The 23531-nt window shown below is 40.3% G+C and overlaps 1 protein-coding gene and 1 long non-coding RNA gene across 6 annotated transcripts in view; one reads left to right on the forward strand and one right to left on the reverse strand.

Moving 5' to 3' along the window:
- Window positions 1–13498: 13498 nt before the first annotated feature.
- On the reverse strand, window positions 13499–17574 carry LOC116786855. 2 transcript variants are annotated; one of them, XR_004357093.1, is made up of 3 exons: window positions 17516–17574; window positions 15750–15944; window positions 13499–13832 (listed from the first exon to the last, which is right to left on the reverse strand). It is a non-coding gene; the product is annotated as an uncharacterized LOC116786855 (long non-coding RNA). The 2 variants fall into 2 exon arrangements; XR_004357094.1 differs by lacking the exon at window positions 17516–17574 and adding an exon at window positions 17398–17461.
- A 473-nt stretch (window positions 17575–18047) lies between these two features.
- The window catches only part of ELP2 (elongator acetyltransferase complex subunit 2), a 37277-nt gene continuing 31793 nt past the window's right edge, over window positions 18048–23531 (forward strand). For 2 of the 4 annotated variants that reach the window (XM_032687877.1, XM_032687886.1), the window contains exons 1-5: window positions 18051–18199; window positions 18297–18375; window positions 20083–20168; window positions 21912–22077; window positions 23289–23366. In XM_032687877.1, the coding sequence (XP_032543768.1) occupies window positions 18068–18199; window positions 18297–18375; window positions 20083–20168; window positions 21912–22077; window positions 23289–23366 (541 nt within the window). In that variant the 5' untranslated portion in view covers window positions 18051–18067. Of the gene's footprint in view, window positions 18200–18296; window positions 18376–20082; window positions 20169–21911; window positions 22078–23288; window positions 23367–23531 lie in introns of those variants that run through there. The other 2 variants (XM_032687895.1, XM_032687906.1) reach the window with 2 other exon arrangements.

Consider the following 23531-nt stretch of genomic DNA (forward strand, 5'->3'; position numbering starts at 1 on the left):
CCTTGCTTCCACTTTCTGGAACTAGTAACACTGTATTCCTTGGTAAAAAGCATTTTTATTTCTTTTCTTCTTTTTTTAATCTCTTATGGACAGAAACAAATGCTCATATGAGATCCTAGGGAATCACAGCCCTTAACATCTATAATTTCTGTGGATTGCTAACACTGTTTACACTTACAACAAGGATGGGAATTTTGGAGAGAAGGCTCAGCTAGCACCATGCAAGAGCAGCAAAAAATTATCCAAATCTGCTCTGCGAGCATCCTGTAAAGCACTAAAAGTTGTTGATACTAAGAGCCTTGCTGACTGCTGGCTCCAGGACACTCAGCTCTGCCTTTGTGCAACATGGCTCTTTGGTGTAGTTGCTGGTGTTTTTTCATTTGGGCTTTTTTATTTTCTCAGGATAGATTCTTTCCCAAGTTCTCTAAAATAATTTCTTCTAGCTCTCTAAAATGGTCTGAAAAGCATTAGCCAAAGACAGTGTAAAGAAGACAGTGCAAGCACAGTAGTTCTGCATGCTGTTTAGTAAAATGAGGAAAGAGCTCTGTTGCTAGAGTGATCACAGCATTTGAAAAAGTCTGCTCAAAGTACCTTAGTCTCAAGAGATATACCCCTAGGCTACTGTGAACTAGTACTGTACCTGACCCACCTTTATTATGGATCTCTGTATTACAGACATGAATATTTTAAAATTGTCGCTCCTCAAGAAATTGAGCACAGCCTGTCCCAGCTTTTATCAGATCACAGTAATAGCATGTGTTTGCTGGAAGCAATATAACTCTAGGTTTTAAATTAAGTATACCCACTGTGGGAGATAACCCATAGCAACAACAGCTTTTGATAGGGAATGGTGTTTGCCTTTGGAATATTACAGACTTTGTCCAGCTTTTTTTCAAATAACGTTGTGAAAGTAGTAAACATTCACATTTAAAAATACCTTCACTCCTTTACTGCCAAACTCATTCTCACTGTATTCTTTTTTGTTGGATATCGATTGTATACTTTATATAGAAAGCTGTGCTCTTCAGGAGAGGAAGCAATTTGCAATTACATATTCGTCATAAGAAAAATATTAGAGTGATAATGGTTCCTATATTTAAATTGTGAAATAATTTGTTTGTGAGATTAAAAAAATCCCCATAACAATGCCAAAGGCAGAACATTTCCAAAGAGTCTCTCTAATAACCCGACTGTAAAACTGAGGGATGCTAACACTTGACAGTTATCTCAGGCTGGGTGTATAGAACCTTGGTTAACTATGAGGAATAATGACAACTCCAAACATGTGCGCTCTCTTTCTAATTCTCTCCATGCTGTGGAGGGTTGAGTATTTGTAGTGGGACTCTTTCCCTTTCTCATATAGTCACACTTAAAATACTCCAGGACACAGTTTGGAACGTGTAACATTTCAGAACCTGCATTTGCCTTGTGCAGTGGGCAGTGGTGGTGCTACAGGCACCACCAATCACATCCCACACTAACTGTCTTCTGCTGCCAGAGAACCAAAGTTTTCTCTCATGTCTCTAGAGAACTATGTTGCCTTCTTTATTCTTCCATCAAGTGCACTGTTTCTTACAAAAATGCAACATCTATTTTGGATAATAATATTAAAAATGGATAAAGATATAGCATTTGAAGTTCTTCTGGTTTTCCCAGCATTAATAGTAGCAGATGGTGGAAATCAATTTGTTATTAATTTACTTTCATGTCAAACACTCAATATAATTAAGCAAAGTGTCATCTAAATTCTGATTACTTACTTTCAAATTAAAATGATATGTAAAACAGACTCCTAATTATCACGCTACTACCTATGAAATGCTGTTTTCAGTTTCCAAGCTTCATAGGCCTTTTAGTATAAGACTTCAAAGTCTCCTGGGAGGAATTATGGGTAGGAAGGTCAGGACTTAAAGCTAGATTTGTTTAATACTATCCTTCATGTGGGAGTGCTCATTTCAGTTGTTAATTCCCTTTGCTAAATTTCACACATGCAACAAAGCATGACTATCAGTGTTATATTTGGGTACCATTTGCTCCAGCTGCATACACATAAAAAAAAAAAAAGTGGTATTCTCCCTGATACTTATAGAAATTACCCAAGTGCATCACAAACGTGATTTAAAACCTTAACACAGTACATATCTCTGCTTATATTTAGAAAAAAACTTAACTTGTGTTAGGGTTAATTAAAGCCAAATTAGAAGAAGAGAAAAACAAATCTGACTGAGGAAAACATCATCATGCATGCCATTTGCTTTGTAATTGTGCACATACCTAATTACCCTTCCATAGAGATGAAACATCAGAGAGGACTCTCAAACCCTTTTCCTTATTATCTATTTAGTCCAACAGTTTTCCTCTACGAGCTATCGCATCCAACCTTGTTTTCAATGTTTCAAGTTACTCAAAATTCCTCTTTTTTTTCCCCCCAGGGAAAATTCTGTTTAATCTTTTGCAGACTGACCATGAAAATGTTTCCAGATACTCACCCAGCCTTTTTCACTCCCCTAAGTCATCCAATCCCTCCTATGTCTGCTGCAGGACTTCAAAATAGAATTATTATATGTGGTTTACAGCCTGCAAACTGGATATAGGATTAGCCATTTTAGCTTGATCCTACCCGATAAACTGTGAAATAAGAATAGGAGAAGAAACCTTTTTCCAAGCATTAATTTTCCACATAAGAAATGTACCTTTAGAAATATTGTTGCCTCAAGTAACAGGAGAAAATCACAATTGCTGTGAGTGGGAAGGAGGATGATCCATGCAAAAATTCTTTCTCGTTAACATTTCTCACAAAGGTTTGAAAATCAGCCTCAGATGAAGAACAAGGAAGAAAATCAAGGATCAGTGCAAGGATCAGCAAGGCTATCACTATACTTCATTAGCAGAAAATATGTGTGCTTTCGTAGCATAGCAAAAAGCAACCCACAGGCAGAAGCTCTTTTCAACAAGAGGAACAAATAAGGAGATGCCAAGTTTTAAGAAAACCAGCCATATAGGGCTTTGACCTGCCTGCAGTGGGAGGCTGAGAGCAACCTATGTAGATAGTACAGAAGCAGCTATGGAAAAATTTTCTAGAATATCTCACACAGTGTTGGGTGATTTGCTTTTATACAGCTGGTCCCTGGGACTCCTGACAGTCCTACATTCAAAAAAATCAAAAGAACTTAGCTTCTATTTTGGAGATTAAATAATTTCATTTTTGTCATTAGCAAAGTTACAACCTCAGTGTACTGTGGTAAAAGCTATGCTGGAGGCTACCAAGAGTCCACCATACATCCTGTATATTGTAGTGCAGCTTATCTGTGATCTGTAGGGGCAGATCTTAGCAGTGATCTGTAGGGGCAGATCAGCAGATGGAGGGCTCAGAGCACATCACATCCGGGCATCTTCACTATCTCCTTCCAGGCTTTTAAAAATGACGCTCAGCAAAACACACCAAGTTTATTTTAAACCAATCTATAGTCAAACAAAAATAAAACAGAGCCTGCATTTCTTCAGTACCAAGAAAATGATTCACATAAGGACAATGCTTTTTATTAGAGATGCTAACATTAAATATAAAAAATATATGATGGACTCAGGAATGGGACCAAAATACCTCTCTGTCACAGCAATAGATTTCTAGGTAATCATACTTTAATTGAAAACATAACAGTACTTGCCTTGAAGGAACTCTGTTGTTTAGTAAATATAGGAATATCGCAATATCTCGTGATAAAAGTTCCATTATGTAGCTGCTGAAAAAGAAAACACGACAGAAAAAAATAATGTCTCTGTGAGATAAGAAGCATCCTTGTTTGTTCATATTGTGTTTTGTCTGTACCTTTCATTCTAGGGGTTGAGGAGATTGATAAAAAAATCCAGGCAAAACTTGTTGCAGCAATTTAGGAAATAACAAAATGTGCTAGTCCACTCTGTGCTTTGGCTGTGGTAACAGCTCTCTAGCACAAAGCTGGCAGGACAGAAGTGTTTGCTCAGAAATTCAGTGCAAAACTGGTCATCTTAAGCTGAATTCTGGATACTAAACTTCACCTTCGGTCTTGTGGGTTCATATGTATCCCTGGCTCCACAGTAGGGCTGGATTGATGTGGTGGGGGAAGATGGAAAGAAGAAATGTCACCTTCCACTGCGTTCCTCTTTCTACAGAAAGGAGGGGATGAGAAGGATGAATGGTGGCCCAAAATATAGACAACTGAAGCACCAGAACTTAGAACTGCAAATGACCAAACTCGGTCAGATTTGCAGGATCGTCAGCAAGTGTCATGCATTGAGCCATGGTCTTAAACACATATTTGCTCAGACATAAAAATCTTTCATTGTCTGGAATAAATTATTGTCTGTGAAGAAAGAAAAATGCTAAATCTCATTATAGAAACATAATAATGTAAATCTCTAAATAGGGCAGGAGCAGGGGAAATAATACACCATAGGGAAAATGGGGGAATAATATGTGAAGAAAAGGTCATGGTCAAGGTTTTATTCAGTGTCTTACCTTTTAAAATTATGAATGGAATTTAAAATTATTTATAAGCATACACAGTTTTGTTGAAAGGGTTTAAGGAGAAAACAGGTTTGAGGAAAAAAATTGGGGAAGAGAATTAGAAAGAATGTGTGATAAGAGAAGACATGTCACAAGTAACAGAGAGCAGACAGGGCAAAACATGAGGATTTCAGTGGGATAATATTACGAGTGAGAACAACTCATGTCCACACCAGCTGGGATTCAGCACCTTTGCAAGATAGGTCACCTCTGGTTTACAACGCTTAACCTGAATTCAGAGGCCAAAGAAATGAAAACTTTATCAGATACCTTCTTGTCAAATGAAATATAAATCAATGGAGCCTTCCCAAAATGTAAACACTAAACCAGATTATCTCTGGCTCCAATGTTCAAGAGGATTTTTGAGCTTTAATAGGATTCTCCTTTTATGGCTATTATGGATATAAGTACTAAATGATTGCCATATTATTAAATTCTGTCAGTTAATCTATTTTGTAGCTGTGTATAATATTTTGTTTACCACTAAATCTTATTTAGAATTCAGTCATATTTAGAAAGAAGCAGATCACTTAGCAAAACAACAGCTAAAATATTTATGTCTCTTAGACACAAAAATAATTTCTAAAGTTTTGAAAGGACAAAATATATACAAGCTAAAAGCAGAAGGATGTCTGTGTACTGGAAAGTAAAATATTCATGTAATAATGTGCTTGTAAGAATCAAGGTAAAACTTAAAGTAACTGAAAAGAAATGAAAGAAAGGGAACTACTATATGAGAAAATTATTTGAATAAACCAATAGGCTGTTAATACAGACAGCATCCTAAAATATAGGCTGATGTTTTCACTTGGACGTGAACAGTGACGTGAAATAGCAGTAAAAACCCTATTAGTCATTTTTATGTTTATCAGAGCTTCTTCCAACATATTGTCAAATTGCATCTAATGATCTCTTTTGAAAAAGGAATAGTTCTGGACAAATAGAAATAACAGAATGTGGAATGATATCGATGAAGAAAATAGAAAAAAATCCCCATCAGGTATTTTACAGAGATAGATGAAGATGAGCTATTTTCAATATCTGGAAAGATTTGGATGCAATTATCTATGATAAAATAGGGAAGGTACATCCTATTTCTATGCCATAAAAACAAAACCACAAATACAACAGAAAGTGAAAAATCTGCCTAAGAGGCCTGGGATCCTTTTTTGTCTATTTCATCGACCCCCACCTAAAATTTATTCAAGTTGTTTTTAAGCTGCAGTCCTGAAAAAGGTTGAACAAATTTCCAGCATTCAGAAGATTATTTTTATAATGTATTAGGGCTACAATAAATTGATTCATGTCATAGTTTACTGGGCATAGTGAACAGTTTGTAAAGTAAAGAATAAAATTCCACTTTCTTTATCACAGTTCAGAAGAGCAAACCCTGAGAAGATGCAGACAATCAAAGATTTGCTCCAAGAGAAGTATAACAATTTATATCAGCCTTGGACAACTCTTGTAATGCTTTTCATGTCTTGAGAGAGGTTATATTTATTCTAGGAATTCTCTGAATCCCTGGGAGTGTTCAAGGCCAAGTTGGATGGGGCTCTGAGCAACCTGGTCTAGTGAAAGTTGTCCCTGCCCATGGAAGGGGGTTGGAACTGGATGATCTTTAATGTCCTTCCAAACCTAAGCCATTCTATGATTCTGTGATTAAATTAAAGAAAATATAATTTTCCTGTATGTGATGGAAATAGCAAGAAGGAAAACATATTCTATTCACAGATCTCAGGGCAAAAAAAAGGATCATGTTTTAAAAAAAAGTTAATGTTTAAAACATTTTCTTAGCATTTTCTAGAACATCAACATCTTTTATACAGTACAAGAAAATCTGTGTTTACTTCCTAAGAGATGTTACATATTCAAAAGAGGATCAGAAAATATTGTTTAGATATTAATTTTTATACAGAAAGTTACAAATATACAAGAGAAATCATAACTCTATTTCTATTCATATTGATGACTTTTATCAGGAATTTGGAAAAGGCTGTGATAACAATTCCATTGGTGTACGTCTGGAAAAATACAACAGAATTATTAGAGATTATATCATTCAAATATGATCAGAAGCTGGCTCCATGGTTTTAGAGCTTACCTGCTAATATTGTAGTTAGTTTTTTACTGTCTTATAAAGTAGGAATGTTGGTTTATTATAATTAAATTAGTAATTCCTTCTACTAAAAACTCTATATAGATGACTAATGTTTGATGCAGGCTGTAATAAAGTCCAAGTAAATAACACTTTTTTTTTTTTTGGCTCCAACATGAATGCATCTTTTTTAATTTTCCCCAAGGCTAAAGGTTTATCCTTTTTTTGCCATCCTTATTATTACACCCTGGTGTTCAAAAGGTAGAACAGTCCTCAGGGTAATACCACCACCTATTAAGTTCATGGCATGTGCAGACTGGTACAGACCCCCCCCCAGGGCTCATGCTTTTCCCTGATACTCATCTAAGGTTGTCCTGCCGCAGTGACCTTGGGCTCACTGCAGGCTCAGGGAGGGAGAACTCCCTCGCTGGAGACTGTGGTGGAAAAACTTCTCATTAAGAATAAAGTTTTGCCATCTGTCACAAGCCTCGTGTAAACAGCTGAACAAAATGCCTTGGCTTCCCCAGATCTTTTAAGCACTTCCAGTACAAGTCAGGTAATGACTAATGACAGTCAGGGAAAAAAATAGGCAAAGGGCCACGGAAAATGGAATAATTTAAAGCCAGTCTTACAAAGAGCTAAACAAAAACCAAAAAAGTGTGCAAGCAGAAGTCATGACAGCAGCTCCCCTTTTCCTCGCTTTCTTGCTATATATATTTTTGGGTGACTTGGTAGCATTATCAAGCACATGTGCTGTACCATGAATAGACTGGGAATGATACACAGTTTCCAAGCTCCCTGTAGCTGGTTTCTGCATGAGGCATGTGTGCAACTCTTCAGTGCACATCTGTCAATTTCTGTAGCACTCATTTCTTTCTTTTCCTTTTTTTTTTTTGTTTGTTTTTGTGTTTGTTTTTTTTTTAGTAAAAACAGAACTAATTTATACAATTTAAGAACATGTTAGAGTTTGAGAAATGTAAATGTAGTGCAAACACACTGAGGTAGGTGACAGAGTCATTTGGCCCCTGGTACCTGGACTGTACGCTGTTTCCTGAGCACCTCAAAGTCTTTCTATGGGCTGGCTCTCAGGGCTGGCTCTCAGGTGGGAAGTGAGCTAATGGTGCAGAGACATAGTGGGCCAAGGGGGCAGGGTTACAGCACCCTAGGGCACCTGGAGTGGGGAAAAGGCAGAGGAGGTTGTACTGCACTGGGCAGGGGGTGAGGTGAAGGGGGAGAGGGACGGAGCAGGGCTCGTTATTGATATCAACAAGAAAGGCCATAAACTAAAGAGCTTAATAAAATAGCAGATTTTGTAAGATAAGAAAAGAAGAGGAATATATATAGTGAGTACACCTCATATCCCTTCAGATGCTGGGCATTCTTGTGCTTATGCAGCATTGGATGGAGCCACAGGGATTTCCCCATGGAACACTGTCCATGGAGAGACATTCTCCCACTCTCCCCCTTTTGATAATTTGAGCTAATATAGGAGTTTCTCACAAGAAAATTACTCTATTCCCAGAGGACTCTCACAGAACTTTTTGCTGTTAGATAAAGGCAAGGCCACGTAGGAGGCAAAATTTGCGGTACAGTGTGGGAACTGCCCACAGATAGCTCTGTGACTGTGATGCAGCTGAGGTGGCTCCATAGCCAGGGGACCTGTGCAGCCTGGCACAGCCCAAGGACCCTTCTGGGCAGGCAGCCCAGCACCCACCTGTACCTGCCTGGGGTAACAGTGACAGGGGTCACTCGCTCCCTCCAAAGGCAGCTCTCTCCCAGGCAGGAGAGCTGTGCTCCACCCCCTGATTCAAACAGAAGTTACCCTTCTCAACCATTTTGTAAGTTACAGATTATCTGAGTGGGGTGTCCCGCTAGCAGACAGTTTTCCAACAGGTTGGAAGGTTATTTCCACCCTAGCAGACCCCACCGCAGCTCAGGCTGGTGTGGGACAGCAAGCTCCCTCCTAATGCGGCTCCTCACACTAAAAAATGGGCTGCTCAAGCCCTGTGCATAAGGCCCAGTAGAGCAGGGATGTTCAGGATTGCTGGCTCCTTGAACACTGCAGAAGTTAAGGCAACAGGGAAGTGAACAGGAAAGTGGAAAAGGAGATGAGAAGGAAAAAAAGTTTCTGGTATGTAACGAGAGACTAGGAAAAGGATCATAAAATATCTCAAGTTGGAAGAGACCCATAAGGTTCATTTAGTCCAACTCTCTGCTCTTTGCATGACTACCTAAAATTACACCATATGACTAAGAGCATCGTCCAGATGCTCCTTAAACTCTTACAGGCTTAGTACTGTACCACTTCCTTGGGGAGCCTGTTCCAGTGACCAATCACCATCACAGTGAAGAATCTGAACTTCCCCTGACACAGCTTCATTCCATTTCCTCATGTTCTATCTCTAGTCACCAGAGAGAGGAGATCAGCACCTTCCCCTCCACTGCCACCTTTGAGAAGGTTGTAGACTACAATGAAGCCACCCCTCAGCCTTCTTTTCACAGAACTGAACAAACCAAGTGACCTCAGCCACTCCTTGAAGGCTTGCCCTCAAGACCTTTCATCATCTTGGTTGCCCTAGTTGGACACACTCTAGTAGTCTGATGTCCTTCTTACATTGTAGCACCCAAAGCTGCACACAGGACTTGAGTGAGGCTGCAGCAGTGCAGAGCAGAGCGGGACAAACACCTCCCTTGACCAGCTGGTGATGCTTTGCCTGATGCACCCTGGGACAATGTTGGCCCTCCTGGCTAGGATACCAGTGGCCAGGGCACAGTGTTGACTCACATTCAACTTGCCATCAACAGATCTCTTTCTGTGTGGCTGCTCTCCAGCCTGTCTGCCCCACAATTTGTTTGTATAACAAGGATTACACTGTTCCAGATGAAGAATCTGGCATGTGCTCTTTTTAAAATTCATACAGTTGGTTGCTCAGTTCTCTAGTCCATCCAGATCTCTCTATAAGGCCTCTCTGCTCTTGAAGGATTCAACTTCAGCAAGCTTACTTAGTTTACATTTGGTTCCTGTAGCAATAAACAGCACTGGCCTTAAAACTGAGCCCTGGGGAACTCCACTGGTGACTGGCCACCAGCCTGATGTAACACCATTTAGTACCACTCTTTGAGCCTGATCCATCAGCCAATTGCTCACTCAATGTGTTACAGACTTGTCCACATTTTGTACAGAAGGAGAAGAAGAGTTGAATAGACTCAGAATTCAATGTCTGTTGAAAATATGATCACCTGTTCGAGCAAATATGCGACTTACGCTATGGTTTAGGCTGGATGGAGTCTCTGAAGGTCCAGCTCCTGCTATTGAAAGAAACACTACTGAAAGGATAAATTGCAAAAGCAGGAAAACATTTCATAAAGGAGGTGACTGAGGGAGCAAATGGATGCAGCAGTTTGTTTAACAGTTTGTGCAGAAGGACACAGCAACTCTGCTCTGAACCACATCCATGTCCTCAGCAATGGTGGTGATGCATGGCAGGATATAGTCCCCAGTAGACACTGGAGCAATTTCCCTGTAACAGATCCATAGAATCCCAGAACAGCTGAGTTTGGAAGGGACATCTGAAATTTGTCTTGTCCAACCTTGTCTTGCTTAAGCAGGGCCAGAGGCCTCTACCCAGAGAGAGCTCCAGGAGGATGCAGCTCTCCACGTCTTGGCCTGTAGGGAATGCCTAGGGCCTCTCACTGAGGCTGGGGCAGCAGGAGATGGTCTTCTAGCCTGTAGTAGATGTGTCCTCATTGAAGATCTGTGTCACCAAGTTAAGAAGCTGCAGGAGTAGGTCAGCAGACTGCAGCACCAGGGGTGATGAGAAAGAGAGGGACTGGATCTTCTCGGAGACACTGGAGCTTCAAGAGTCTGAAGTAAGACACGTGGAATAGTGTGGGACTGAAAGTGGGTGGATGAAAGTTTCTTCACCTGTTTGTCTGATGCACAATAGAAGTTTTGCTGTAGCTGATAATATGGATGAAGGACTTTTTGGATGGAAGAAATGGGAGAATTGGGGAAGGAACTATGAGGAAAGTTGCAATTTACCTTGCCAGTATTCCTTTGTGAAATGAGATTTTTTCATGCCCTCAAAATGATGTAAAAATTCACTCTAGTCCTGTGTAAGTTTGGTTTTGTTGACAGTTTATGCAGCATGAAAGGTAAGCATCTATTGTCTGAGTATTATTATTGCTGAGTGTGCAGAAGTTTGATTCTCATGAGTGAATTTCAGTGTGCACTGCAGGCTTTTGGTAGGTGCCCCTTCTGCCTGGTTCTTTCATGCAAAGCTATTTGCAGAATGTCCTGTAAGGCTCACTGGTGCAGAGATTGCTTTTGCCCTCATTCTCTAGGCATGCTTGCTTCAGTATTTTACTTCTTTAAATGTTCTGGAAACAAATAAAAATTAAACCAAAATAACTTGCCTTAAAACACTTTAGCACATGAGAGTTAAAACTCATGTGCTTGGAAATGCCAGATTGAGTTATGTTGTATATGTTTTTCCAAATGGTTAAACTAATGTAGCTTTTCATATTTTCTCCATTTCATGGTGTTTTCCTTATGCAAACTAATTTTAATTTTTTTCCATTTTATCCATTGAGCCAATTTTAACTATCAAAATACTAACTTGAAGTCTAAAGAGTATGTTTTTTAGAATTGTAATTTAGAAGAAGGAAGTTGAACTCTAGATTTAGGTGCAAAGCAGCTCTCACTACCTTAAATCTGAAGAGGTATTACAAGTTCCTTTCAGTACACTGCAATTTCCTAATCTGGAATACTTTGATTGATTTACCATTGGGATTTTTTTTGCTTGTGTTCAGTCAATTTTTTTACTTTCTGAATTTCTTTCCTATCAACTGTTATTCAGCCTTATATCTTTGTAGGAAACATCTTTCTTATTAACAATGTTTTCTTAATGCTAGTGTGGTATGAAGTCTTCTTCTGAGCCGTTTATATAAGCTGAGCCATATTAAACAGAAAGCATATTTCCCCCTTTCAAAATAAAGTTGTTTTTATTTCTCCTCTGTTGCCTGTGGCATTTGTCCAAGCTGTGTCCTGCTGTGGGTGACAGGGGAAAAACAAGAGTCACCTGTGATGCCAACTCCAACTTAAATGGCACAGGGCGCTTTGTGGCTACTGCATCAGGACAGGTTCAAGCCTTTCTTACAACTTCATCTATAACCTGTGGTAAAGCAGTTTATCAAATACTCCAGAGAAGCTGTCTACTACAGAAACTTCATACACCAATTCACAGCAATAGCAAAAGGAAAAAAAAAAAGAACACCCCTCCCTTCCCCAAATTTTTAAAGGGAAACTGTATTTTGACAGAAATTAGAGAGTTTTTTGTTACCTTTCCCAGAAGAGGAAGTATGACCCAACACAGGCAGGTTGCTGTATGAGTATTGAATATGCTGTGGCATGTTCCTCTTTCCCCTGCAGCTCTGAGACTCAGCAGACGTTTGTCTTTGAGAACTTCGCACTGGAAATGGGGATTTCCTCATACAAATTTGTAATGCTGTTTGTACTTCCTCCTAGCTGAAACCCGTGACAGCTCCAGATGGGAAGGTTAGAAGGTTATTAATTTTCCTACCTGTGCTCACCAAGGTACCAGGTGTGAGACAGTGAAAAAGAACAGGGAAATGTGGCATTATCATACAGTTAAAAAAAGTTGCCAGTTCCTAGCGTCAGTAACTAGATCCCTGACTCACAGCCTCATCTAATAGTGGGAATCTGTTTGACTGCTGAAGGCTTTGGATCAGGCTTATCCTTCTGGAGATTACTAAATATCATAAAATTTGTGCAACAACCTTTCATGATCAAATCCATTATAAATATACATGCAGTGGATGTGGTTGCATACATATATATATATGTGTCTGTGTATATATATGTGTGTGTACAAATAAAATAATCCATTGACCATAATTCAACATGTTAAGCTTGGGTTTTTAAAAATGAAGAAATGTGTCAGGAGATTATTACCCAATTTATTTTTGGGTTTGGAAGATATTATTCTATGGTATGAAACAATATCCTATAGAAGCCATACCAAATCTACATACAGAATGCAAGTGTAAAATATGATTTTAAGTATTCCAGATGGCATTTCCACATACTCTTTCTTTTGTGTGTGTGTGTGTTTATACACGTACGCCCTCTGGAATGAATGCCTATTATCATGTCTCTTTTTAGAGCTTCTGCTTCAAAAACATAATGCATAATCAATTGGATTATGTGACAAGCTGTTTCATCCTTTTTCTCTCTTTTTTTTTTTTTTTCCCCAAGCAATTTTCTAGGTCATGTTTGCGTTAGGTCTTCCTTTTAAAAAAAAAAAAAGAAAATCAGAGAGATTTTCTGTGGAATTTCTTTCAGCCAGCAATTACAGTCATTGTTTGGAGAACTAATTTTGAATGATATTTCTAAATAATTAATTTATTTTTTCTTTAGAAAATCAGAAACCCATTTTGGCAGTGGGGATGTAAGCTATTCATAAAATAATTAGAATACAGCCTTCAAGAAAAATGGAAATAGCTATAGTTAAGATTTGTTCAGTTCAACTTCTTTCACCAGCATCATTCAGATTTCAGTCTTCAGTGAGATGAATTAAAGGAGAAATGGTTTCTAAAAACTTATTCTAAACATTTTAAATTAAACCTCTTCAAGTGACAATATCTGCTTTTTTTATCCCAGCAAGCCCATAAGTATTCCTCATGCACTGAAATGCCTTCCAAAGTAGATCTCGCAGGTGGCAAAAAGGAAGAGGCTGGATCTGTACTCAAGATGTCAAAGGCAAGAGAGTTGTTCCTAGCCTCTCTATGTTGTATGGGGTATCCTCTGTGAAGCTTGGAAGTAATTTAAACTCATCTTTATGGTTTTGGTCACTATTGTTTATTATTTATTTTCACAGTGCTCCTGCTCTGATCCCACAGATGAAACCTTGGCCCCAAGCAAGCCATCAGAAGTGCCCCAGTGCTGGAATCTGATTTCCAAGTTTCAATTCAAGCCTCTCAATCCAAGCTGGAAGCAATGAATGCTGTGGGTGGTTTGCCCCTCTCCTGGATGTTATTCTTTGTCTTCCACAACAGGCACTTCATCACTGAAGATATATGGTGCTTGAGAGATTTGGAGTTGTTCCGCCTGGAGAAGAGATGTCTCTGGGTTCACCTTAGAGCAGCCTCCCTGTACCTAAAGGGGGATTTCTACAGAAAAGAGAGGGAGGCACTGTGTATCAAGGAGTGCAGTGGTAGGATGAGGGGCAATGTCTTCAAACTGAAAGAGAGTACGTTTAGGTTAGATATTAGGAAGAAATTCTTTACTGTGATGGTGGTGAGGCACAGAAACAGGTTTCCCTGAGAAGCTGTGGCTGCCCCATCCCTGTAAATGTTCAAATCCTGGTTGGATGGGGCCCTGACCAACCTGGTCTAGTGAAAGGTGTCTCTGACCATGGGTATTGGAAGTAGATGATTTTTAAGGTCCCTTCCAACCCAAACCATTGTATGAGTCTGTGATTTTATTATGAATTTTGGTCTATGAAAAAATTGTCACCCAGAAAATGAATATAATAATACCCCTCTGCCTAACGTAACTCGTAAATTTTTTCCTGAGACCTTCAGGTTCTGTGGCCGTAACAAGAAGGCTACTAGGAAAAAGATAATTCTGGGCTAAGACTACTATACAGTCATGATATAACTAATGAGGAGAAATTAAAATACTGAATAGCTGTCTCTTTCTCCAGACACTATTTGTCCAGGTTGATATTGGAGGCAAGCAACCTACAGTAAAAATAGCAAGCAGTAACTTGTATATGAGGCAACTGCATTAGGAATTACTTCATAGGGCAAGTATACAATGAAGACACATAAAAATAGGCTAAGGTCAAAAACTTACAAGAACAAGGCCTCCCAACCTTTGAGTACTTGGCTTTGCTCATTTAGCAACTTTTGAACATTCTTCTATAGAATAAAACTACATATAACTTTAAACCTAACACGCAATTGCTGCTTTTCATAGTATCATGTATGATGACTCCTGTCTATTAATATATGTTCCTCTACATCAACAAGACTCCAGCCAATAACAGAAAGCATAAAACTTTGATTTGACCTAGCAAAGACTAGAGTTCTTCTCAACATGTATTCAATTAGCAATACATGCAATATATATCCAATACCATATTTTCCTCAGAAAACAAGAAAAGAAAGATGAGGCTAAACATGCTGTATAATACTTTGGAAACATTCTGCAGGAAATGAAAACACATTTGCAACGTCATTATATTTTCATCTCAATGTTTAGACATAGATAAATACATTAAATACTATATATAACTTTTTGACTGGTGTATTTTTTCAGTCTCTATCATAAAGCTGTAAGCATAACTGAGTTGAGTAAGGAGTATGTGAAGAGCACTAAGCCACCTCTGCCTGCAAAACCTGTCTCGCAGAGATGAGTTTACCATCAAAATTACTATTTTGCTACTATTTTACTATTGGAACAAAGTTATTCCAATAACGGAATAACTGAAGTTACTCCAACATCTAACTAACTGGCAAATTTATTTTAAGCTCATGAAACCTTTTGTCAGTGTAAGTTGATGTAACTCCATTGGCAGAACCAAACTGGGACATGTAAAAGATGTGAATAAAGCTATGGAGTGACTTTTGAAGTCTGCTTAGGCACCACAGCAACTATTTCTGATGTTCAATGAACTGACCTCTTCCTATGCCTCAAAAATTACACCAAAGGTGGCAAAAAGCAGAAGATTATTTTTACGTATATTTCTGAAAAGTGAAGAAGTTATTTTCTAGGACTATGAAGGAAAACAGCAAGGACAGATTTTAATTCAGTAAGGACATTAGCTATGAATGAAGACTGGCTGTTGCTGACTAGTCCTTTTTCATCCTTGTAACATCATTGACCATCACCATTAATTCCTTATAAAGCACATTCCCAAAAGGCATATTGGTTCTGTTATAATTATCCAATATTCTGAACTTCTCATATACTATCCTCAAGATATTTCAGTTTTCAAGAGAATTCACAAAAAAACTTTCTTGGGTTAGACCCAAGGCTCAGGGTCTCGTGTGAACAAGGACTTGGTCAGACATAACACTTACAAAAAGTAAGAAATGAGGCTTGTCTGGGCTGATCTGTCCTGACACAAATCCAGCTTCCTGCGCTTTTTGGCCATGCTGCCATGGTGCTGTTACAGCACTCCTCATGGTACTTTCAAGTCCATAATCCGTGTTGATTTATCCCAGTTCTCACAGTGCTGGGCAGTATTGGAGTGACACAAGGTCGTAGTGACAGACCTTTATTTGGAGAAAGGAGGCAATCAGTGGCAATACTTGGCACTAGCAACCCTCTACAATGTGCTCTCTCAAAATGGCTGGGAAAGCAGCATCCTCGAGGTGGTGGCCTAAGAATGAGAGGACCAGCTCCACAAAACCCTGCAGCATGGAGGCACAGTGCCCTTGCACCCTCCGGCACAATGTGCACCTCAAACCTTTCCAACAGGAGAGAAGCAGCAGTGGGTTATCTATCAGTTGAGCTAACTTTTTGTGTCACAGAGGAATCCCTCACCCAATCCATCTTGGAAAAGCCTACACTTATGCCTACAATCACAGTCAGAGCCAGCTTTGTTCCCACAGCAACAGAGGCAACTCCTATAACATGACCCAGCTTTTTGGCAGTGCCCGACCTCCTTCTGCCAGAGCCCTGACTCCAACCCTGGCAGGGCATGCTGAGAAGAGGGTTGCTGTGCAACCTGACTGCTGTACAGCCATCCTTGGCACCTCAGGACAGCACTCCTCAGTTAAAGCATGCTTTGATTACTAGATCCATGCATTTTTCTGCAAGGAGTCATTTGTTCCCTTAGCAGCTAACATTTCTGGCTGTATCTTGTGTGTGATCAGGCACAGCTTCCTTCCTCTCATACCCTCTGGAAAAAACTGTGCCTAGCTGGAACATTTTTGTGTCAGGTTACAGCGCTGCTGACAGCCAGCATTCAAGAAGACACAGGCACATGGGGAGATGAAGGCCTGGCAGGAAAGTTTCAGGGCCCAAAGTGTTCCCTATGGTATGCAGAGTGTTTCTTCTGGACGCCTGCTTGCTTTCTGCTTTCTCTTCCTGACCCCTGCCTCATTCCCTGCACAGCCCCGTAGAGCTGACTTCTACCTGTAGCCTAGGCTTTCCAGCTTTTCAGTTCAGTTTCAATTATTTCAGGATATCCCAGGTGCGATTTGGGGATGGGAAGCACATCTCTGTTTCTCTGCCTTTCCACACTTTCATTGCAGAGTTCTCCATTTATACTTCAACCTGGCTTCTACTCCAGGGCCTTCTGCATGTGTGGCGCAGAGCATTTGGAGGCAGAGTGGAGGTCTTGAAGGTCCTACTGAGACTCCTACACAGCCTGTGGGGCAGCAGGTTGCACGTGTAGCTACTGGGAACTGGCAAAACCCTTGAGCCTGTGAAGCCAAATGGCTGATGCAGTTCAAGCACATCCTTTCTTGAAAAACAGAGGCATTCAAACATATTCAGATCACCCTGTCTGGGCCCTGGCCATTGTTCAGTTGCGAATTCTCCTGCTTTCTGTGACACTAATTTTAGGACATCATATACATGGTAATAAACACATCCCGAGGTCAGTGACTTAATTTAAGCATGACTCCTTATCAGAAGGTGGCTTCACAGGTGACTGAAACAGACTAGAAATGGCTAACAACGACATGATCTCTGATACTCAGCTCAGCTCTTTCCTAGTACCTTTGAAGGTACTAGGTGAAGGGTCTAGAGGCTAAGTCCTATGAGGGGCAGCTGCGGGAACTAGGGTTGTTTAGTCTGGAGGAGACTCAGGAGTAACTTTATCACTTTCTACAACTACCTGAAAGGAGGTTGTAGGAGGTGGGGATTGGCCTCTTCTCCCAGGCAACTAGTGACAGGATGAGAGGACACAGTCTTAAGATGTACCAGGAGAGGTTCAGGTTGACATCAGGAGGAATTTCTTCACAGAGTGATTATACATTGGAATGAACTACCCAGGAAAGTGGTGGAGTCATCAACCCTGGAGGTGTTTAAGGAAAGACTGGACATGGCACTTAGTGCCATGGTCTAGTTGACAAGGTGGTGTTAGGTCACAGGTTGGACTCCATGGCCTCGGTCTTTTCCATCCCGATTCTGTGATTCTCTAACTTCTATACACACAAACACAATCCCCCTCCCCCCAGCCAAACAGAAAAGTTTTAAACCTTTTACACCTCTGAGCGCTTGGCAAAAGGTGCAATAAAGATTAAAACTAAGACCCGCCCCAAAAATACGCCAAGCATCCCACACCGATCCGCCCGGAGCTGCTCAGGCCGCTCCTCCCCCGGACCCGCCCCTCGCGGGGTCGTTGCCAAGGCAGCCGCGCGGGGTCGCGCACGCGGCGGCGGCCAAGATGGCGGCGCCCGTGTCGCTCTGTCATGTCGCCTGCTGCGCCAACCGGGCGGGTGGTGGGGCCCTGTCTTGGGGCCGTGGCGGCCTCTTCGCCTTCGGCAGCTGCCACGACGTCGTCCTCTACGACCCAGCGGTTAGTTGATGGGGCTGTGGAGCGAGTGGGGCCGGGGTCGGGGCCGGGGCCGGGCCCGGTTCCAGTCGCTCACGTCGATGCTCTCTGTGTCTCGTAGGCGAGGCGGGTGGCCGCCACCCTCCGGGGCCACGCCGGCAGGGTGAACTGCGTGCGCTGGGTCCGCCGGCGGGACCGCGGTGAGTAGCCCTCGTCCCTTCGGGTGTGGGATGCCGCGGGGGGCTCGGAGCTGGTTCCCCTCGGGGCCGGGCAGCTGCTGTCCTCGTAGGGGAGGGTCGGGCCGGCAACAGAGGGGCTGCGCTGTAAACGGAAGGAAATGGGGAGTTGCAGCGCATCCTCTCGTCTTAAACTAGGCTTTCCAGGAGGTATTTCGCAGAATAACAAAGTCAGTTAGGTTGGAGGAGACCTTTCAGATCACTGACCAGACACTATCATGTCAGCGAGACCATGGCACTGAGTGCCACGTCCAGTCTTTCATTAAACACCTCCAGGAACGGTGACTCCACCACCTCCCTGGGCAGCCCATTCCAATGTCTAATCACCCTTTCTGTGAGAAATTCTTCCTAATGCCCAACCTAAACCTCCCCTGATGCAGCTTAAGACTGTATTCTCTCATCCTGTCACTAGCTGCCTGGGAGAAGAGACTGACCCCCACCTGGCTACAGTCTTCTTTCAGGTGGTTGCAGAGTGAGCTAAGGTCCCCCCTGAGCCTTCTCTTCTCCAGGCTAAAAAATCCCAACCCCAGCTCCCTCAGCTGCTCCTCCTAAAGTTGTGCTCCAGATCCTTCATCAGCTCCATTGCCCTTCTCTGAACTTGCTCCAGCACCTCAATGTCCTTCTGGAACTGAGGGACACAGTACTCGAGGTTTGGCCTCAATTTGACATCATTCCTCACAGGAATGTGACTTGCCAAACCCAGGTGAGCTTTCCAGTGAGTGTGGGGATTCGGTTGTGCTGTCTACTTCCAGCCTCACAGCCAAGGGCACCCTGGGAGGATGATTGCCCAGGACTGCGGTGTTCCTGAGAGATTGGTGGCTGTGCTGCTTGAGCTGCCACCGGGCTCTTTAGTTAGGGTTTGGAATCTTGCCTGTTTTAACTTTGTAAACTGATTCTCAATGCCTTATGAGCAGTCTCTGACTATACAACTCTAAGTTGCATAGAGTTCATATCCACGAAAAACTATGATCTTTAGATGGATAGGAATCTTTGCGACGCTTAGGAGGCCTTTGCTTGATAGTAATTCCAAGATTTAGCGTTGCTTAGTACAGGCTGTTCAAAGGCACTTATTCTTGCCCTTAGGCATTTATGGAAAATTACTGACAAAGAGAAATGGGGCCACTGATTAGACTGTTAATGTAATGTGCAGGTTGCCTTTTTGGAGGAGATGTACTGAGGTGAAAACATTAGTGTTTAATGGTGATAAGACCTGCCATCCTTCAACTGATTACACTAAAACACATTCTTCTTAAAACTGATTAAAAGAAGTTATTTTCGGGGAACGTGGGAGTTAAATTTTCATGTGGCACCTTTGAATTCTGTTTGATTAGGTTTCTCTTGCTGTATTTTCCTATCCTCCAAAAAGACCAAACAAAAGCCCAAAATATTAATTTACAGTGTTGGATTTGAGATTCTTTTGGAAAGATATTTTTATCACATTCATCCAGAACTTTAAATATTCCTGGGACTTTTCTCTTTATGCTGTGTTAGGTAATATATTTGCTTTCAGCTGTTCTGCCCAGTGCAATTCCTGTTAGCCATACTTTATTTTGATGGAAACTTTGGTTACCAGTGATATTTTCTGACTTGTAACAAATGTAACTGCTTATGTTTGTTGTCTGTTGTTACAAAGGTAAGGGTTCTCAAAACTTACCAAAATGTATTTTTTAGCTTCTGAAACAGAGTTAATTTCTGGAGGATCTGATAAACAACTTATTCTTTGGGATTGGAATGGTGTAGAAACATGGAATAATCAGGTAAGCTAGAATAACCCCTTTTCAAAGCTCCCTCTTCACTAGTTTCTCACATATCTCAATTTATCTGTTTTGTCTTATTTCTGGTTCATACCTAATTGTTTTACTTTGGCTGTTGAATCCCATGTGTGTATCCTTATAATTGTTGGTATTACATCGTGCTATGTTTTACTATAAATGTTGTTTCCTCTTTTCTATAGTTCATCTTTTTCAAATCAGAAAATTAACTAACTAATCAGTCATCAGGTGGATTTGTTTAGCATGTCTGAAAGATCTTGATTGTCTCTTCTTTACTCATCAGCTTTCTGATGTCATGTGGCTCTTTTCTTTAAACCACCTTAAAATCTTCAAACTACGAGATCCATTCTGAGTTGACATTTTCTGTACCCTCCTTCCTCATTTCCTTATATCCATTTCTAGTGATTTCCAGTCAATCTGTGCAACAGTGTAATGTTTGTTTGTAGGTAGTCTTAGAAGGATGGTATACAAGTTGGGGTAGGTGCTTAACAAAAATAAAATTAAAAAAATGCATGGAACAATTGAGTTTTGTCAGAGAAATTGAGAAAAGAAAGGAGACATGCTAACTTATTATTCATACTGTAAAATATAAGGCAAAAGATGGAGTACTGTGTAATAGAGCCTTCAGAATGAACTGAAATTTAGATGAAAAAAACCCTCTATGATCTAACTTTTAAAATCTTGGTTATTAGGCATTGTTTTGTGAATGGCTGTGTAGGTAACTCGTTTCACTGGCTGTCTCAAACTAGATTAGGCTTGGCACTTTAAAGTGCATGAGAATGCATAGTAGGGGGAAATGCATAGTAGGGAGAATGTAACTGATGTGGGAATGTTCTTGGAAGTAGGTTATTTCTGATCCTGATCCATTGTAACTATTTATGCATTTATTTAAGATGACATACAGACTTCTTTATTAACTTTTCATGCTGATGTGGTGCACAGCCTTATGGCAATCATTGCAAAAGAATATGGCTAAATATACGCATTTTAATGACAGTTCTAGACTAGTGTAAACTCTTAAAAACAGACAAAATTCTATATCAGACCAATTAAAAATTCTTGCTGGGGCCTACCAAGCTATATTTTGGAAAGAGATGTCAGATATGTTTGTGATAAAATTTGTATAAATGCTGGATGATTGCTAGTTGCAGAATTAAAGTCATTTTTGTCTTTATGTTTATCAGGAACAGATTGCAAATTGAATCACCTATATTTATTCATTTAGAAAGTAGATGCTTAAGTCTAGACTTAGAGGTTTTGTTTTTCATGTTGTCATTTTGAAGGAATAAAAAGCTGTTTTGATTTGTGAGAACACACTAAACATTGCTGCTAGAGTTGCTGTAGTGCTACTATTTCATTATGTTCTCTGTTCTCCTTCACCAAGGTTCTCCAGACTTTTGTGAGATGTTCCTTACATCTTGTCTCTCTTGTGAGGGACAAGAGAATTAGAAAAAGGAAGGAAAACTGCTCTTCCTAACTTCTATGCTGTTTCAAACTTTCCTCAAGGAGTGATGATGTTTGTATAGTGTACACAGCAATATTTAATTCTGTTCAGCTTTGAGCAAAATCAAGTTAATGTTCATTATGTGCTGTATCCTTTCTCTGGGTTTCTTAGAATATGCTATAGCTTAAGCATAGTTTGCAGATGCTCTGCCATTGCAGATACACAACTCATTTTCAGTATTAAATTCTCTCAGATAAGTTACTGGAATTTAAAAATTTGTAAAATTTTCTTCTGTTCAGCCTATCAAAAGCATTCCTCTCAAAGGCCACACGGAAGCCGTTTGTGCTGTGGATGCTGTCTACCAGTCAGATGAACCTGACCTAAACCTGCTAATAGCTTCTGCAGCTTCTGACTCCACTGTGAGAATCTGGTCTCGGCATGGTTCAGAAGGTAACATTTTTGTAACATTAGGGACAACATACTGGCTGAATAAAAGTGATGAATGCTTATCCATTTAAGTAATAGACTAAATACTAACATCTTTTAATACAACTATGTTGATTTCTCTTAGACTTTGGTACATCAAAGCACTGTATTGCTATTTTAAAACCTTGGATCAGATTTGTTCTGCAGTATGATTTACCTTTATTTTTCATCAGTGATGCGTTGGCTAAATGCTTTTTTTTAATATGTATTCAGAATCTGATGATATGAGCCATCATTTTGTCCTATAACATGGGAGCAGACTAGCTGTATGTGCAGGTGAAGTAAAATTATGTAGTACAGTTATTAATGCTGGCATTTAGAAAGGTGTCACTTGTTTGTTACTATTGAGTTGAGTCCAATGAAGTTTGGGATAACAGGATCTTGACCTTTTTGTGAACTAGACTCTTGCATGGACACATGGGAAAACAGCTTTTTGAAATACATAAGAAATAATTAGGGTAGATAATCTAGATTTAAAGTGTTATTTGCTAGTTGAGTTGTAGTGACTGCATCTCTTAAGGTACTTTCTTCCTTATCTGGTGTATTTGAAGATTTCGCATTCCCTTGCCTGCATGAGAGAGATAGGTGGGAGGTGCCAATCTTCAGTCCCATGTGCTGGAAGACATTTCTCATGTTCCCAGAAAACACTGTGAAATCCTGTCCTTTCCATTTTGTCTTGCTGTTTTGGGTTCCAGAGATGGAGGGACCAATTCTTTGGCCATAGAGAGGTTTTTTTGCTATCCTGTTGTTTATTTTGATCTGGATGGCTTACCCGTTTAGCCATTTCTAGATCTCAGAGGTGTTTACACGTTTTTCTTCATCTCTCTAGCTGCTCTTCTAGCAAATGGATTCACTTGTAGCTGCCTGTGTAGTGAATGTTGTTGCCACAGGATATATTTTGCAATATTTATTGCTTCTGATGTGTTATCACAGTGAAGCTGTATAGATCTAATACTCAGTGGAGAATAGTGACTTATCTTCTGATTCTGGATGTATTTCTATGGCCCCACAGAAGATAATGTTATTATTTAGGCTTCTAAAAAGTGTAGAAGATTTTTAGCTCCTTAGAAGAAAAATGGATGGGAAATTTTGACTATATAATGTATTAGGAAAGGACTGTGCAACTGTAATACTTACAGTGAATAAGATCAACACTGTCTGTTCCTGTTTTCCAGCTAAATGCATTGAAATTCTGCAGTTTGGAAATGGATTTGTTATGGATGTCTGCTTATCCTTCTTGCCTGGCAGCAATGGTAAGTACAGCTGCACATCTTGAATATCAATGCAGGAAACATAAAATCTAAGAAATCCCCCAAACAAATTTTCACTTGGCTGACTCCAGACTCTTATGCCGCAGTTTTTGTTTTCTGTGGAATAACCTAAGCTGATGTTTGTATTTAAAGATTTTTCAATGAGCT

Source organism: Chiroxiphia lanceolata, chromosome 1 (assembly GCF_009829145.1).
Source record: "Chiroxiphia lanceolata isolate bChiLan1 chromosome 1, bChiLan1.pri, whole genome shotgun sequence".
Taxonomy (NCBI): Eukaryota; Metazoa; Chordata; class Aves; order Passeriformes; family Pipridae; genus Chiroxiphia; species Chiroxiphia lanceolata.